The sequence below is a fragment of the Bos taurus genome, chromosome 3, assembly GCF_002263795.3.
Source record: "Bos taurus isolate L1 Dominette 01449 registration number 42190680 breed Hereford chromosome 3, ARS-UCD2.0, whole genome shotgun sequence".
NCBI lineage: Eukaryota > Metazoa > Chordata > Mammalia > Artiodactyla > Bovidae > Bos > Bos taurus.
In genome coordinates this window covers 101,762,179-101,781,590 of record NC_037330.1, presented here as the reverse complement: position 1 = coordinate 101,781,590, position 19,412 = coordinate 101,762,179, and the positions used below count along the sequence as shown (strand labels likewise).

Below are 19,412 nucleotides of genomic sequence, written 5' to 3'. Positions count from 1 at the left end.
CTATTACTGGAGCAGCTCTCTCACCACAGCACCAAAAAAGCGACCTGACCGGCAGAGTTCCAGACCCTTTCAGTCCTGACGGCTTCCCAGCTAGCTCAGCCCGCTCATTGGAGCCTCCCAATCTGCACCATCCCGACCTGCTGACCTGCCTATGGCCCCCAGCGAAGAACTTCATTAAAGCCGAGAATTTATTCCTCCATAAGCCCTTAATTTATTACTGCGCTGATTGGGACTCTGAATGCTCCAAGGTCAGGAAAAGTCGTACTCAATCGTAGACACCAACCCTCCCTTCAGCAGTTTCTCCTGCTGTCCACTCCCAGGGGAGGGGGGAGACAGAAATGCTTCGTGCAGGGACCCAAGAAGGCCTCCTCTCCCTCTTTCAGAGCTGGCCCAACCCCATCCCCTTCAGGGCACCCAGCACTGTGGCAGGGTGTATAGCACAGATGGCAGAGGGCAAGTGGAGCAGCAACCTTCACAACCTGCTTCATCTGAGTCTGTCAAATTCTAGGTGACCTCCAACCCTACAACTTCTCAGCAGGACTGTCTGAGCCCTGTCTGCCAGGACTGACTCAGAATCCTCCTAAGGCTGCCTGCCAGCTTCCCCCAAAGCCCATCCAAACAGGCCCAGGCATCAGAGGGAATTCCAGACCATTTGTGAATGTATATGCATACACTTGCATGGCGTGGTCTGACCATACATGAAGTGCTTATTGTGCAGGCATGCACTTATACATACATTTATACCTATGTGTCCTGCAGTGAACATATACATATTATGTATGCATATGTATATATACACATATTCACATCCTTTGGGACCTACCCATTTCTTGACGTCTTATTTACAGTAACATTCTCCTCCACCTAATCTTAGCCGCCCGCCCCTTTGGGCACAACTCGGAGCCTGCCAACACCTAGAATCACCCCATCTCTGAAATCACTGATTCAGACGTGCCGCTTTCCAACCACAGTCTCTTATTCTTCCATCTGGAATGCTCCACTATACTGGTTTTTACCTGTCCCTCATCTTCTTGGGACCTATCTACTTTTTCCATATCTGTCAGGTCCCCTGCTGTCTTCTCTTCCTTCAACATCCAGCTTAAACTCCACAGTCCATCCTGGCAACCACTGTCTTGACAAAATCTTCAACTGTTGCTTTCATCACACCCCTTGGGAATCACTCTCCTGTGGATGAATCTAAATGTCTGCTTTCTGCATGCGCACAGCCAGGCAGCTGAGCTCTGCTAAAGAAAAGCCACACCGCTGAACAGAGAGGTTCCGTTGTGAATTAGTGTCACCAACATCAACTGGACCCTCAACACTGCCTATAAATCCCACTGAACTTCTCAAGTAAAGCTCACACTGCTATTCTTTACTACAACTATAGCAATCCTTTTCAACTTTCTGCCAACCTTCCCAGCCCTCCCCTATTCATTATTAGCAAACAACTGATCTATTTCACAGAGAAAAGCAAAAGCCATTAGAGGGAAACTCACTCTTGTCATCACCAAATCCACAAGCCTATTTGCACCTGTCTGCACTTCTCCTCCCCCCATCACAGTGGAAGAGCAGCCTTCCCCCGAAGACAGTCAGTGTCAAGAGACTGGGTTTTCCATCCCTTCTCCTGTCACGTTCTTAGAGACCTCCCTCACTCCTAGATTTCAACCTTTCTTCTCTAATACACAAATGAGAACATAACATCTTCCATCTTAAAACACAAAACTTGCCTCGATTCCACAGCTGCCCCACCACAGCTCTTATCCTCCCCTTCCCTCCTTCAAAGCTACATTTCTGAAAAAATTCAAACTTCTCTTATCTCATTTACTCCCCAGTTTGCTCCAATTTTGACCCATCCCTATCATTCCATCAAGAGGTGTCACCAGGGTCGCCAAGGTCCTCGAGCCCAGGTCTGGCACTTGCATTTCAGTCTTTACATCACGTGGCCCCCTTTGAACTGACCGATCCTTTTTTTTCCAGAAGATACTCTTTTTCTTTGGTCTCTGTGATCTCACCCTCTCCTGACCTACCTCCTCTTCTGCCATCCTTTCACTGTCTTTTTTCACTCTGTTTATTCTCTTCGGCACAGATGCAGGCAAAACCAAATTTAAGTTCTAACTTGGTCATGTACCAGACTGAGATGCTGAGCAGGTTTCGTCATCACTCTGTGCCTCAGTTATCTCAACCTTAAAATGCAAAAAATGACAGTAACTACCGTACAGAGTTGTGAGAATTAGATAATGTAGGTACGTGAGCACACAGCACTCGGCACAGCACTGTCCAACACAGACATAACGTGAGCTCTATAAGCAAGCTAGGAATTGAATGCCCAGCTCAAGTAAAAAAAAAACAAATGAAATTAATTGTAAGAATATATTTTATTTAACTTTGTATATCCAAAGATTATCATTTCAATACGGACTCAGCATAAAAAATTATTAAAGAAGTATTCTGTATTTTCTCATACCAAGTGTGTAATTTACACTTACAACACATCTCAATTGAGATGCTAAATCTTCATCAGAAATACTTCAACTGTATTTAGATTTTAAACAATTAACAGTTGAAAATACAGATTTACCAATCCAGTTCTAAACATACTTAAAAGTTCTTCTTGAAAGTTTTCAACTTATTTTTAATTAAAATTAAATAAAATTTAAAATTTGTTCACCAATCATATTAGCTACATTTCAAGTATTCGATTGCTATAGGTGACTAGTGGCAACTACACTGGACACTGCCAGGTCTAGCACGCAAAATACAACCATTAATTGAGAAACATTATTACCACTAGTGACCACTCCCCCTCTGCCTCTAGTTCTGACTCTCCCTCCTCTATGTATCAAACACTGATATTTCCCAGTGTTCTGTACTAGGCTCTCTTTTCTTCTGATCTTAATCACTCCATTCCATGGCTTCAATTATCACTCGCACACCAATAATGCCCCCAAATCTGCATCTCTTATCCAGACCTTATCCCTGAGCCCCAGGACTATATATTCAAATACCTTCTCAAAAGCTTCACCAGAATGCCTCAATGGCATCTAACTCAACATGTCCCACACTGAATTCGCCTCCTCTTCCAACGTCTACACTTCTTCCATTATCTCAGTAAATTCATTCCAATTCTCCCAGTTGCTCAAATCATAAACCTTGGAGTCATGATGGTTTCCTCCTTCATCCTCAACCCTCACAGCCAATCGGTCACCATTTCCCATCTATTTTACAGTTAGTTCTGCTCTAACACTGATTTTGAAAAAACAAGCTTGTTCCACTTCAACTGGAGTATTAGGGGACGATTCAGCATAACACACACTGTGCATTTATGTGAGACTCTGTCCAGAAACAATATAAGATAAACTCAGGAAACTACACCCAGCTGAACAGAGCTGTGCAAGAACATACAAAATGCACACATCCCAAACACATACCAGCTACCTGGACCACCACTTGTGCTACAAGCCACACCCATCTGGTTACAATCTCTGGTTTCAGAGAACTCTCGTTCTGCCACTTCATAGTAACTCACAAGCTGCAACCCTTCTCATGCTCATTTCCACGCAAACTTCAAGTTTTCTTCAAGGTAAAAATACCATAGTTATTGTAGTATTTGTGTATTTCTTAATCATTTAATGCATGTAAAGTCATACTACCCATAGTTTTTATTTTATTACATTTTTTAAATTAGATTCCCATCTCTTTTCATGTACCACTGATGAAGTTTGTGAGGACTGTGCTCCTAAGCCCATTTTTACTGCACAGCTTTCCACAGCATGGTGATCTGCAGGGAGGCGTATGTTTCACCACAGGAGAACTGACTGTACCATTTAATACTCCAGACTCAGTCCATTTCTCTACATTTCCATTGCTGTCACTTCAATCCCAGTAACTATCATCTTCCACCTGAACTAAGCAATGGTCTAATTTCATGGTTCTCAAGTAGGTACAGTACCTCCCCACTCCAGCTTCATCCAGGCCACTGGAAATGTATGTTTGTTTAGTGGGCGGGGGGTGGGGGGGTTGGCATTTTCAGTTGTCACAGTGAATTGGAGAAGGGCACTCTCCTGGCATCCAACAAACAGGGGCTGGAGATGCTGCGAGTTCAGCCATGTTGCCCACACAATGATCTGCCCATCCCAACACGCCAACTACAGCTCTATTACTGGCCCCCTGTTTCTACTAGCTGTCTCTACACTGCAGCCTGAGAGGTTTTTTTTCCAAACGCAAATCAGATGATTCCTCTCCTATCTTCAATCATGTCCCCTCACCCTAAGGACAAAGATCAAAACCTAAAGTCTGGTCTACAAGGTGCTGCCTCCCCTCATTTCAGTTCAGGTCAGCCTTCTCTCTGCCCCACATTCATGTGCTTCAGACGGTCATTTGTCCAGCAAATAATGATTACACATCTACTGTGTGCCAGGGACTATCCAGAGTGATGAGGACGGAAGAGGGAACACAAGAGACAAACATTCTCCACCCTCATGGAACTTACATTCTAACTCCATGAAGCTGCCAGGCTTCTCTTCACCCAAAGCCTTGCCATATGTGGTCTCCTTTGCGCAGTCGATTTCTGCTCATCCCCCAGGTCTCAGCTTAGGCCCCCTTCCTCCCCCTTATCCCACTAAGTCAGGTGATATTATCCTATGATATCCTATCATATCCCTTGTGATATGATCCTATGACTCTGAACTTTTTGGTATTATAACACAATTGAAATTGTTTATTTAACATACATATTTTCTGTTATATCCCCAGGGCCCAGCACAGTATCTGGAACACAAAAGGCACTCAAGAATATTTTGCTTATTTATGCAGATGTGTATGTTTATATATGTGCATGTGCCTTTACAGTTTATGAATATGTACATATAAACACACGTGTATATATTTTAATGTTTCTGCACGTGAATAGGTGTGTACACATGTATTCAAGTATGGATACATGCATAGTTTTGGGTACGTGAGTGTACTCATTCACATGATACACGTGTGTATATCTATGTGCACGCGCATGTGTGTATACACTCTTCTGGCCCCTCAGTGACAGCTCTGACCTCCTGGAGGCTGCTGGAAGCAGGGCCCCAAGTTCTCTCTAAGCTGACAGTTCAATAAGAGCATAGATCATTCAATGACATTCCAAATGTCAGCAAACACTAGTTCGCTCCTCTCTGCTACAGGGAAAGTAAGTGGAGGCGGGAGAAGTGGAGGCTTGGCCCTGGAAGAGTTGCCCTTCCCTGAGACCACCCATGCCACCTATGGACAGGAGAGGGCAACTGAAAGACCACATTCTGCCTCTGCTCAGACTGGAGGCCTTAGTCAAGTGCGGACAGAGACCTCAGTCCCAGCTGCTTGCTCACTCAGCAGGTCTAGGGGGCCAAGCAGGCCTGGAGCCTCCCCATTCTTTTCATGGGGCAGAGCCCTCCTGGGGCACTGAGGAGAGGAAAGGAAGGGAAGGGGGCAGCACAAAGTAAGGTTAAGGATGGGAGAGAAGCCCAGACAGCCAGGGCCTGGGTGCCATGTGGGGAAAGAGGAGTGAGGCTTTTACGTGGTATTCCCACAACCCTGGCAATGGCTTCTCTGGCTTAGCTTTTCTCATTACTCTTTTTAAGGGTGCAGAAATCCCTGTGCAACCTGCACAAGTCACACAGTATAAAGGTCAGAAAGATCGCCATGTGCCTGGATCTCCAGGGTCCTGCAGCCTCCCTGTCTTGAATGGCTGAAAAGGACTACAGTTGGATCACCTCAAGCACAGCTAGAACACAGTGTGGCTGGAGAGCAGAAAGGAAGGGGTGAGACCCCTGGTTTTTCTTAGACCTATGCGGTCTACCTCCCAGGAGGTGATCACAGAGTCCTCCGTTTCCCCTAGTACCCATTTCCCCTTCTACGACTCAGCATAGTCTGGCAGAGAACCAAGCTGAATAGGCTCAGCACAGCTTCCTCCACCGCCAGCAGCACCAAGGTAGTCCCGAGTGGCAATGTTATCACACGGGTCGGCTGGTTTCCTGCCTCTCTGCCAAGGAACCTAGAGGCAGGGAGCTATCCATACACCAAAAAGTCTAGTGAACTTCACAGAGCAATTGTTCATGGTCAGCGCCCGCCTCGCCTGGCCGGCCCTTCACATTGCATTTGCAGAGACCAGCAAGTAGCCTCAGATGCACTCTGACAGCTGGCATGCCGTCTCTTCCAGGCGCACGGGCCTGGCCACACCCGCACGCATAGCCCTGCCAAGGCCCGCGTGAGAGGCCCTCTCTGGAGCCAGCTCTCAAGGATCAGTCAGCCAGCTAGCAATTGCTCACTGGGCATACACTCTGCACCTAGCCTTGATCTGGCCAGCGGGGACACAGAGAGGAAACAAACTCAGTCTCTGCACTTTGGAGGGACACACCCGCAAGGAAACACATGGACTCAAAGATCACGGATATCCAGAGTGTCAAGGCCTTAAGGCAAGAAATCAACTTCTGAGCTTCTCAGCCCAGGTGAGACCTGAGCCGAATCATCAAGGAGAGGGAATATGCCTGATGAAGATGACTGGGGGTGCTTCAGACGGACAGAAGGCCTCACGACCAGGCCCAGACGCAGGACAGAGCCTGGCCTCCTCAGCCCCAGCTGGGAGGCAGTAGGAAGCTATTGTTCAGCTGCAACAGATCAGCAGGACAGGTGGGGAGGGGTCCAAACACAGACTAGCCAGAGGGCAAAGGACCCGCACACCAGAGGACAGCAAAGGAGCTCACACACACTGCCACAGACAGCAGCCCGAGACCTACGGAACAAAGCCCAGGGTGGCTGTCTTCCACTGCTCCTCCAAACGCTCGCTCACCTCCAGCACCCCCACACACCAAAGAATGCTGCTCCCCCTACACACAAGTCCCCTCTCCCCAGATCCAGATCCCACCTTCCGAGAATGCCCAGTTCATTCAATACAATTCAATACAATTGTTCATACAATACCAGAGGGCCTGGCCCTCTAAGATCTCTCCTTCTCTGAGCACTCCTCTCCCCACCACCCCCGGGGAATCACTATTCTGACTCCTGGTGTGTTCTCTCTCCTCTGAGCTTCCTGGGAGTCACTGAGCTGGCCAATGGCACAGGTTCCTGGGGCTGCCCCTGGTCTTTTACCCTTCCATCACAGGGATTCATGGGAGTAAAGTCTCCCGAGTGGCCTGGGCCTCCCACAGCCAGGATCCTAAGACAGCAGGAATCTGAGAAGTCTATTCCTACACCTCCCTTCTTCTGCTTACCTAGGAAGCACAGCACACACTAGGAAAAGTACAGCTTTCTGGGTGATTCATTATCTGCCAGGGCCCACTTTCCTAGCTGCACGGGGTCCCTCCTGGCCCACAGCCTCAGCGCCCACTCCCCATGTGCTTGGGGCTAGGTGAGTGCCAGCCTCCCCCATGCTCAAAGGGAAGTGGGTACTACTGTCCACAGCCCTTCTCACATGAGCAGGCTCGGCTAGGGGTAGGCAGAACCAAAGCCAGCCTGGACCAACTCCACCTCACCACCAGAAGGAGATACCAGGGCCAGTCAGGAGGGTCAGAGGTCACACTCATGATCACTCCTGGCACTTCCCTCCTAGAGGAATGCAGCTCAGCCCAGAGCGGGAGCTCAGAGCAAGAACTGGAAACTCCCCTTAATCGGGACTTTTCTGCACATCCAGGGGACACCAAGGAGGGTGGTGTCAAACTCCACCCAGCAGCCTGGTCCCTTAAGCAGCTCCCCACTCTCAGAAATAACCACAACCTTTCATATCAGCTAGGGAGGAGGAAGGAGTATTGAGAAAAGAAAAGAAAAGAGAACAACAAGATGAAAAGAACAGAAATGAGGAAAGAAAGCAAGAGGGATGGCATCTGAGGCACAGGAGAACTTGAGGACACGTGGAGAGGGGCTCAGATACAGTACCTTTTTCAGGTTAATCCACTGCTTGAAGTAATCTGCTACTGGCAAGCCCAAGTACTGGCACTGTCCTGGGAGCCTGAAGAAAGAGAGGGAGGAGAGAACAAGTTGAGCAACCCATGTCGCAGGTACAGGGTCTTAAGACAGGAAATCCAACAGAGTCTATAAGACAGGGAGACCCCCAAAAGGCTAACAACCCACCAACCATGCGTCCTACCCCACCCAAGAAAGGCACCCCACCTTCAGCACCCTGGACACCAGGCTCCAGATGCAGCCCTCAGATCCAAATGTGAGAACCTGGAGACTCTATTCAAAATAATATCAGACACACTGCTTTCTGATGGCCTAGGATATTGCTAAGTTTCTTACTTACATTTTCACATTAATTCAGAGTGATGCTGGCAGGTGGTAGATCTGTACACTTTATAGATGAGAAAACAAGAGTCAGAGAGGCTACCCAAGTCCCCACAGCTAAAACACGATAGTGTCAAGAACTGAACCCAGGTCTGGCTCATTCAAAAGCCTGTGTTCTTTCCAGTGCAACAGGGTGTTGTCATTTTGTTATAGAGACAGGAGGAGAGAGAAAAAAGAGCACATGATTTAGAGACTGCTGGGCAGGGCCTTTGCCTCACATTTAAGTCTCTAACAATAGCTTTCTGTGATAGCGAAGAGAGAGATAAAAAGATGTCAGAATGTAAATCGAGAGTCTGTTCTTGATTTTTCTTTAAATTATAATTTATAAACTCTCCCCTTCTAGCTGATGATGCCATTTTGCCTACACAAATCCATTCAAACAAATACTTATTAAACACTGATGTTTAATAAGAGTCAGGCACTCAGGACTCAAAAAGTAAAACTTAACTCCTGCGCACGAGGGACTCACAGTTTGTTCAGCAGAATGGTAGATTAAAAGCCTTAAGTTAAAGCATTGGGGTACATGGAAGGATGGAAGAAGATACAAGAAATATCAGCTGGGGAAGATCATAGTTTTCCTGCTAAGAGGAGCTTGGCCACAGGCAATAGAGAGTCTTTGAAGAGTTGTGATTTGCAAAGATAGTTCTGGGGGCAACAAAAACAATACACTACAAAAGCCAAGTAGTAGCCAGGAGACTAGACAGTAGCCATAGAGACAGTGAGCAAGCAACAGAAAAAAAGAGATATAAAGGAAATCTTGGTGAGCGAATGAGAGAAAGTGGTAGAACCCAATCCAGAGGCATGTGGCTAGACCAGCTTTGTGCTTCTTACTGAGACAGTTAGGGGTGCAGAGAGCATATGTGACAATGCAGATGAAACCAACCAGCATTTAGTCAATTTCATTACTGTCTTTAAATTCTCTTCATACAGTATCTCCCTAGACCAGGCATCATCCCACTACCTTCCCTCTACTAGCCCACCGGATGGAGGCTTCAGTTTGGGAATGCAATTTGAGAGGTATACCTGACGCCCACTAAGCACTCAGTACCTGTTGAGTTTGAGAGCCCTAGGAGACATTTGGCAGTGGAATGATGTCTAAGAGGCAGATGGATATCCAGTTTTGAAGAGAGATCTGGCCTGGAGATATAAACTGCTGAATCACTCGTGTAATTTAAGTAAAATTAAAGCCACGAAAGCAGACAAGATTACCCAGGAAGACTATGGAATGAGAGGAGCAGAGCACCCAGGTTAATGTCTCACAAAGCTCAGTCAGTAAAGAATCTGCCTGCGATGCAGGAAACCCCGGTTCGATTCCTGGGTCAGGAAGATCCGCTGGAGAAAGGATAAGCTACCCACTCCAGTATTCTTCCCTTGTGGCTCAGCTAGTAAAGAATCTGCCTGCAGTGTGGGAGACCTGGGTTCAACCCCTGGGTTGGCAAGATTCCCCAGAGAAAGGAAAGGCTACCCACTCCAGTATTCTGGCCTGGAGAATTCCACGGACTGTATAGTCCATGGGGTCGCAAAGAGTCGGACACAACTAAGTGACTGTCACCAATGACAATGACCACCAAGCTTTACTGAGCTAAAATGAAATGAGGCCACCTGTACCAGATCAACACCAGAGACAAGGAACTCATAATACACACAGCAGTCGGCTCTAACTGTGGACTCCTCCAATTAACAGAACATCCTTCCTTAATGCTAAACTTTAACCTGTCTTTTGTAATTTCCACCCACAAGTCTGAGGGTGGAAACTTTAGAAACTCTTTAGAAACTACAGAGAATGAGACTTGCATCTCTTCCTTGCAGAACCTCTCAAGATGTGTGAGCCTAGGGAGCTTCCCTCTAAGTTCCCTTCTCCAGGTCACATAGCCTCAGCTCCTTCGAGATAACATGCCATGAGGCAGGACTCACCCAATCCACCTCCATGCCCAGAGGGCAAGGCTCCTAGTATCAGAGAGCCAAGGTAACACATGCTCTTTGGACCCCATGTCACATCACCTGGGGCCTCCCTGGTGGCTGAGATGGTAAAGAATCCACCTGCAATGCAAGAGACCTGGGTTCACTCCCTGGGTCAGGAAGATCCCCTAGAGAAGGGAACAGCAACCCACTCCAGTACTCTTGGTGGCTTCCCTGGTGGCTCAAATGGTAAAAGCGTCTGCCTACAATGCAGGAGACCCGGGTTCAATTCCTGGGTCAGGAAGATGTCCAGGAGAAGGAAATGGCAACCCACTCCAGTGTTCTTGCCTGGAAAATCCCATGGATGGTGGAACCTGGTTACGGTCTACAGATTACAGTCCATGGGGTCACAAAGAATTGGACACGACTGAGCGACTTCACTTTCACTTTTCGGTATTCCTGTCCGGAGAATTCCATGGACAGAGAAGCCTAGCGGGCTACAGTCCATAGGGTCACAAAGAGTCAGACATGACTGAGTGACTATACTTCAGACTTCAGACTTCAGATCACCTGTGGTCAACCTAAAGGATAACAAAAGCAAGCTTACCGTTTCTGGAATCATTGATTTTTGAGCCTACAAAGCAAGTCATTAATGTCAAATGCCATAAAGCAGTCAAGTAAGAGAGAGCTGAGAATAACCCAATGAATTTGGCATCAGTGGGCTGGTAGGGACAGAAGGCAGCAGGTGACATGTTGAAGGGTGAGAAGAAATAAAGTGGAGATCACAAGCAGACACTCCCTCTTTAGGAGGTTTGGCAACAAGAATCTAGTTGTAATGACTGTTTCTACCCTAGGAAGTGTTAGGGCAGTCAACCTTCCCTCCATTACTCTTCAACTATTTGATAGACACTAGCTTTTTCTGTTTTATTGACTATGCCAAAGGCTTTGACTGTGTGGATCACAATAAACTGTGGAAAATTCTGAAAGAGATGGGAATACCCAACCACCTGACCTGCCTCTTGAGAAACCTGTATGCAAGTCAGGAAGCAACAGTTAGAACTTGACATGGAACAACAGACTGGTTCCAAAAAGGAAAAGGAGTACGTCAAGGCTGTATATTGTCACCCTGCTTATTTAACTTATATGCAGAGTACATCATGAGAAATGCTGGGCTGGAAGAAGCACAAGCTGGAATCAAGATTGCCGGGACAAATAGCAATAACCTCAGATATGCACATGACACCATCCTTATGGCAGAAAGTGAAGAGGAACTAAAAGGCCTGTTGATGAAAGTGAAAGAGGAGAGTGAAAAAGTTGGCTTAAAGCTCAACATTCAGAAAACTAAGATCATGGCATCCGGTCCCGTCACTTCATGGGAAATAGATAGGGAAACAGTGGAAACAGTGTCAGACTTTATTTTTTGGGGCTCCAAAATCACTGCAGATGGTAATTGCAGCCATGAAATTAAGACGCTTACTCCTTGGAAGGAAAGTTATGACCAACCTAGATAGCATATTCAAAAGCAGAGACATTACTTTGCCAACAAAGGTCCGTCTAGTCAAGGCTATGGTTTTTCCGGTGGTCATGTATGGATGTGAGAGTTGGACTGTGAAGAAAGCTGAGCACCAAAGAATTGATGCTCTTGAACTGTGGTGTTGGAGAAGACTCTTGAGAGTCCCTTGGACTGCAAGGAGATCCAACCAGTCCATTCTAAAGGAGATCAGTTCTGGGTGTTCATTGGAAGGACTGATGCTGAGGCTGAAACTCCAGTACTGTGGCCACCTTATGCGAAGAGTTGACTCATTGGAAAAGACCCTGATGCTGAGAGGGATTGGGGGAAGGAGGAGAAGGGGACGACAGAGGATGAGATGGCTGGATGGCATCATCGACTCGATGCACATGAGTTTGGGTGAACTCCGGAGTTGGTGATGGGCAGGGAGGCCTGGCGTGCTTCGATTCATGGGGTCACAAAGAGTCGGACACGACTGAGCGACTGAACTGAACTGAAGTGGGAGTCAATGCCTATGTTTTAGGCTAGTAGTAGAGTAAGCATTTACTTTTCTAAGACCTGAAATACCTTACCATGGGGAAGGTTCCTCTCCACACCCAGATGACACAGTGACACTAACGACAACCAGTCAATTTCCTGGGAGGGAAAGCCTGGCTGAGACCAAGAGGATGAAGGGGTATCCAGGTAGGACGTCTCCATGTGAGAATCAATGACCAAGACTAGAAGGAAATGAGGCAAGATTCTGAAAGACAAAAGGTAGCTTTAGGAACTAGAATGAGGTTGCCTAAGACACAGAACTGTAATGTTTGAGTAATTTTCTTATTCCCTTCAATTTTTCTTTCATGTTCCTATCCTTGGTGTTTGTGAAAATGCTTGCTCAGGTCAGCTACTTTTAAAACATCACATTTAAGGCCTGTGCGTAAAGGGGGCCACCAGAAGCAGCAGAATCTGCAAAGGAACACATCAGGGGACTGGCCGGGAAAAGGCAAAGGTCCGGGGTCACCTATCACACTCCCCCAGCACCCTCTGGTTCATCTAGTTGACCCAGGCCAGGAGTGCTCTTGGCTGTGGCTGGCCCTGGGAGAGGAAGGGCTCCCTCTTCAGCAGGATTTCAAGGGCAGATGTCAACTGTCGGCTGTCAGACAGAGAGTGTCCTCTACCCAGGCAGGAAGTGTCTCACAGGATCCTGCCTGGTTCTCTTGAAGGAGGACAGACTAGACAGATTGTCAGGCTGAAGACTCAGCTTCAGATATGGCTCGGCAGCATCTGGACTGCTGCCTGGGCCCCTTGGCTGACTGAAGCAGAGCGCGGCGGGACCATCACCCTCACTCGGGGCTTGTACAGTCACTTGTGGGTATACCTGCCATTTGTAGGTTCACAGGCAGTCCAGTTGTCAAGTCCTCCAGCTGATGGAAGGTCCTAGCTCTGTGACTTCAAGACGCAAGCAGTACGTCTGCTACAGGTGTAGCAGGACCCAGGCCCGTCTTCACAAGAAACACAGAGCTACATGCCAGAACTTGAACTCTCAGGTGCCTCGTGGGAAGACAGCTAGCTACACATTTCCATGACAGAACCCTAGCCCAGCTCAGAGAGCACCAAGAGAAACCCCATGAGGAAGGGTAGGTTAGAGGAGTTGTCATTCCTTCATAAAAGAGGAAACTGATGCCCAGAGAAGAAAAAGGATTTGCTTGATCAGACAAGAAGCCAAGGGCAGAACCAGAAATGGGATCTAAGCCTTCTGACTACACAAGGCATCAATCATGTAGACGTAGTCTTTACAAGTCCCTGGGAAGGCAAGGTCTGGGTTTCAGACGGGAGGTATCACAGTGGTTGGTGCTCAAGGTCACTTCTGGGTCCACAGTTCTCATGAGTATAAGGCTACTGTCAGAGGGTACTAGTGGGCATGCAGTGCCACTAATTTGGAAAAGAAAAAGGTGAAAGTGCCCCTGGCACAAAGGGCTTGAATGCTATGAGTTCTCCCAGACACTGATCCCAGGAAGAGCCACTGGCAGTGGGCCCTGGACTAGCCTATGGGCATGAACGTGCAGGCAGGTTTATGGTGCCCAGGCCTCCATGCAGCTGGGATCACTGGGCACAGAGCTCCTCAACTGCCCAAACATCATCTGGCCATGCTTATTACTGCTGCCCAATGAAATTTTATGCACCAAGTCCACAGGTGTGATTTCCCCTTCTTTATGAGGGTCGGAATGACATCACTGATGGCCAATAGAAAAGAGCCAATTATGTCCAGGCCATAAAAAGGAATGGGAATTTTTTTTCAACCAAATCAAAACTTCCTTCAGCCTCATGAATGCAAGGGGCCCTCTTTAAGGAAGCCCCCCACCCTAGTCCTGCCTGTGGGCTCTAAACCAAGGGATATGATTGCTTTCCAAATACTATGGGGCCTAGGGCCAGAGAGGGGCTCCGCCTTTGGTGTTTACCATGGGGCTCATCTCTTATCACACTGGCCCCCAGGGTCATCAGAACAGACCATGAAACCTTTCCCTCTGAGGCCTGACTGGCTCCCTGCTACTCCATCCAGGGGGAAGTCAGAAAAGATGGGGTACTCCTCAAGTTCCCTTACTACTGCGGCTAAATGACAGAATGCAAAGAAAGCCCTCTCCTACTTAGAAAGAAGAGCATGGGAGGAATAAGGGTATAAGAAACAGCCCCCTCAATAAGCATATAGCACAGAGCAAAGGGAGCCCCACCACCTGCAGCCCCACACTCGGGCTAGGCCCAGACGGCCCTGATGGCAAACAGGTGTGACCAGCTCGGCGCCAGCCAAGGCAGGGGACTGGCTCATTAAGGGAACACCACCCTCGCTAATGGGTATGGGCGGGATGAAGCCATTGTTAGCAAGAGCTCAGCTTTGAAGACTGGGTGACACAGAGCTGGGGGGCTCTGCTAGAACTGCTAGGCTTCAGTGGAGGGGGCCAGCAGCATCCATGGAGGTCTGACACACAGACTGGCAGACACCAAGAGCCAGGACCAGCCAGAGAGCAGCCAGCAGTGCTGGCCGAGATCATGGACACTCTTCCTTCTGGGTTTCCTTCTCTGCAAGTCTTAGGGACGTGCAGGTCACTCTCAAGCCTTTACGAGGAGGAAGTCAGCTGACTCTAAGGGCTATATTTGACCCCTCTCTGCTTCTCTGGAAAGGCTGTGGGACCCGGATCTCGGAGTGATGTAGGCTGTCATTTCTCGTACCCAAAAGCACATTATCGCTCACCTGCAAGGGCAAACTGTTTTGTTCCACCTGATATGCAGAAAAGGGGGTGTGTGGAGGTGCAGAGGTGAAGAGCTGGGAGAAAGGCCCTATCTTCTTTAAAGTCATCTCAGAGCACAGAGGCACGGAAGGCGAGCCTGGGGAAAGCGGAAGCGGCACACCCAGCCGACCGGTCAGAGAGGGAGCTCCTTTTGAGGGATCACATATGAGGGGTGTGGGGCTTGTTTCCATGAAGGGCTCCACTCTTGCTCATTCTGATGCAAACCTTCCCACAGATGCTGTCACTGTCACTGGCTGTCCTGCACCTCGGAACGCATCTCCTAGGCCTGTCTCCAAGTCCCACCGAGGCTGAGCCTCGGGGAAGGTCCCCTTCCCCTGGGTCCCAGTCTGGGAGTCCCAATCAGAGCCCCACAGTCAGCACGACACGCGTCTGCATCCAGCTCAGGCAGGCTACCGGAGCCCAGGCAGCACTTCACTGGGGACGCAGCTCTTTGTCTCTCCTGTTCCCGTTTCCCCACCCAGAGGAGATAAACAGACCCCGGGTGATAAACGGCCCACCTTTCATGATCACTTTTCCTCAAGTTGAGGAGAGTAGCTGGTGATGGATGGGTTAGAATTTGGTTATCAGGAAGGGCTGTCAGCCAGAGGTGCCTATCTCCTCCCCCACTACACAGGGCATCATTATGCTGTGGCATCGAGGTAAAATATGATCAGGGGGAGAGAAGGAAGCAAGGAAGGCTGGGCTTCCTTCCCTGTGTGGGGAGGCCGGCTTCCCACAGAGCCAGCCGAGCTACAGTGAGAGTAGGCATGGGGCTGGGACCTTAGTTATCTGCCCATGACACCTTTTATCTCTGCACAAATTGGTGCTTCCGCCCCCACTGCATCCTCTTAGACAAACAGAGGCAGGCACAATGTGGCACCACTGCAATCACGTAGCAATTTAACCCGAATTAGTGAGAGGGTCAAACCAGGAAATAAGGGTTTCTCATTTCAACAGGTTCCTTAGTCTCTGCTCAGAACCACCACACTGCAGCAAGGAGGGGGGAGAGAAGGAGACTCATAATTGAATTCACTCACTTGGCCTCTGCTGATGTATAAAAAATTAATGCTCGAGCCTCGTACTTATCAAAGCCGGCCAGTCTCCATCTCACCTGAGAGACACACCGTGGTCGAAGACACAGCCCAGCCACTCCCGGCCAGGCAAGGACAGGAAGGGAGAGGAAAGCAATGCCTTGCGCCAGCAACGCCTAGAAACCTACAGAATAATGTGTGGGGTGTGGGGGAAGGAGAGGGGCAGCAAGGGTGTAGGAGGTGAGCACATCAAAGATGACCCTGGCCAGTTCAAGAACACGCTTCAGGGCTTCCCTGGTGGCTCAGTGGTAAAGAATCCGCCTGCCAATGCAGGAGACATAGGTTCGATCCCTAGTCCGGGAAGATTCCACACACCATGGAACAACTAAGCCCATACGCCACAACTACCGAGCCTGTGTTCTGGAGTCAGGAGCCACAACCACTGAAGCCCAAGCACCCTACAGCCCGTGCTCACAGGAGAAACCACTGCAGTGAGAAGCCTGCACACTGCAACTAGAGAGTAGCCCCTGCTGGTGAGCAAAGCACAACCAAAGAAAAGCCCGCACAGCGGTGAAGACCCAGGCAAAAACAAAATGAATTCATTAAACAAAACAACAAGAATACACTTCAGTCTACAGAGAGAAAAGACATTCTGGCCCCACCCTCCACCAGGGATGGCCAGTAGCCCCTCTGTCTGTCTGTCTCTCTCACTCACACACACAAACACACACACCCAGCTCTGTGCTGAAAGTAACAATGCCCCTCCCCAACCTCCTCCCCCCACACACAGAGCTCCATGCTGAGTTAGTAACCCCCGCCCCCCCACCACACACACACACAGAGCTGTGCTGAAAGTTAGTAACCCCCCCACCTCTCTCTCTCTCTCTCACACACACACACACACACAGCTCTGTGCTGGAAGTGAGTAACCCCTCTCTGTCTCTCACAAACACACACAGAGAGCTGTGTTGAAAGTGAGGAAGCCAACATGAGTGTATACACACACACACAGCTGTGCTGAAAGTGAGGAAGCCAACAGAGTACTGACAGCATTGACAAGGCTAAGAAAGCAGGGAGTGGAGGAGTCACTTCTGCTCCCCAATCACGTCCCCCACTGCAGACCCTGGAGCTAGAAGGGCCCCTGATGGGGGAAAGGACCAGGTCTGTGGTTCTGCCGCACTAGGAGAAAACTTGGTCAAGTGACCATGCGTCCTCGGGCAAGTTATTTCACCTCCATGACCCACTCTGTGCAGGTTAAAGGAGCCAGCCAAGGGAAACACTTCATAAATAAGCACTTACAGAAGGGGTCCTGGCTGTAAGGAGGTCAGCTGAGACCAAACCTGCAACTGCCTTTGGAGACGCTTCCAAGCCGCCTGCATTGAGAGACAGTGCCTTGGTCAGGAAAAGGCTCCTGGGGAAGTTTTCTGGGGATGACAGTCAGGGAAATCCAAAACCACTCAACAGCTGCCAGAATGAATTCCAGGAAGCTTGGGGATGAGGGGAGGACTTGTGGGTAAGAAGGCACCTTGGTACTCACTGTCCAAATCTAAAAATTCAGCATGCACATAGGCGGCAACAAAAGCCAAGGTTCCAGTTTACACACAAAGCGGGAGAACTTTCTCCCTCAATTGAAACCACATATTTACAAGTATCACTGAGATCCAGGACCCTCAGGGGGCAGAGGCCAAGCAACTGTGATTCACAGAGATGCAGAGCTTTCAGGACCACCTAGGAGATAACCATAGCATGAAGCTAATGATCACTCCAGGAGAGACTACTGCGAGAAGGCCATCCCATTTCCAGGGATGGGAGGGCAATGCTGGGGAGCACTCACAAAGATTCAGCTTCAATCCCCTCTGCTCTAACACACACACACACTCTCTCTCTCTCCCTGTCCCTCCACTCTTCTCTGCTTGCCCACAGCCCTGGGAGGATGCACTGCTGACTTCTCGGCCCCCTTGGCCCCCACACTTGCCCCCATCCTCTGGGACGGCTGCAGGTTACAATTCCAACCACAGGCTTCAGAAAGATGATACACTTGCCGGAGCCTGCAAAGGGTCAGGAGAGAGTACTGTTTGAAATACCAGCGTGACAGCTGGCTCCTTGTCTGTCTCTTCCTCCCCCACCCCCCTCCCCAAACTTGTCATGGTACAAGAAGTCTATAAGCAGCCCATCAGCTTTAAATATCAGTGTGCGTGAAGCAGGAGCACGGGAGCGAGGGAGCGGGAAGCAGACAGCGTGCGCCTCTGTCGCCACTGCCTGTCAGGGAACACTAATGAATTTCACCACCAGCAGCCATGCCTTAGATGGGGGTGGGGGTGGGGTGGGGAGTTTTCTAGGGAGAACTCTCACAGTATTAAAACGTCTCTTCCTAAAGCCCTGTGAATAAATGCCACTGCAGAACCGAGAACTATGCCCACCACTAAGACTCAGGTCAAAGGAGGGAGAGGGCCTGAGGTCTTCCGAAAGAGGAAGGGGAGTGCAAGTGTGAAGTTGGAGCGAGCCAGCTGAGCCCCTCAACAGGAGGTGACCACCATCAACCGTATTCATCTCTTAACGGCCTTGGGATGGACAAGAAGAAAAGCCTGGTGCAGGGAGAGTACCAGTCGGCCAGACTCATTCCCTCCCTGCTCCACGTCCCAGCAACTTCAGCCAGCTCACTTCACTTGAGCCCAGGAGCAAGGGCTCCTAGATTGTTCCAGATCTAGGAGAAGTGGGGTGAGGAAACCGGAGCGCCAGTAAGTCCCAAGAGGAAGCTACTTCGGCCACGGATGTCAGGAGCCAGAGCTTATTGTGCTCTCCATTTTACAGATGAGGAATGGAGGCGGAGGGAGTCATGTGACTTTCCCAAGATCCTACAACACAGGCAGTGGAGCCAACACTCAAACCCAGGTCTCCTTCACTTCTAAAGGCCCTGCTCTTTCCACAGTACCACACACCTCTCTGAGGAGGGGCTGACCACTCACTGGCTCCTGAGTGCCCTCAACTACCAGGCCCTGCCCTGCCCTGCCCCTCCACTCCCTCCCCCAGAGACACATGCACCTCTGGCTGGCAGGGGCCACAGCTGCCATGTAGCACAGGGCTGGGCCCCGGGCCAGGGTGAACCCAGCCTGGCAAAGCAAGCACTGGGCATGAGCCAGGCCATCACCTGGGAGTCTCCACGGCTCAGAGGGCATGGCTGCAGGCAGAAGCCTTCCCTTGGGTGCCCTCCATACAGCTCTGATCAGCAGTGTCTGATCTGGCACTGACCTGCTGTGCAGGGGGCAAATGACATTTAATTTCCTCTTGGTTTCCCTATGGTACAGACTAAAGGCCGTCACCTGCGTCTGGGTCTGGCAGCACAGCTGGAAGTGTTCCCAGACATGCTGCTCTGGAGAGTTCCCAAACAGAAACCAGAACACA

At 49.4% G+C, this 19,412-nt stretch overlaps 1 protein-coding gene across 11 annotated transcripts in view; it reads right to left on the bottom strand.

The window, feature by feature from the left end:
* Positions 1–19,412, bottom strand: part of ERI3 (ERI1 exoribonuclease family member 3) — a 130,894-nt gene that overhangs the window by 50,478 nt on the left and 61,004 nt on the right. For all 11 annotated transcript variants that reach the window (XM_010803687.4, XM_005204831.4, XM_015466522.3 and 8 more), the window contains 1 exon segment: positions 7,897–7,969. In XM_010803687.4, coding sequence (XP_010801989.1) covers positions 7,897–7,969 — 73 coding nt within the window.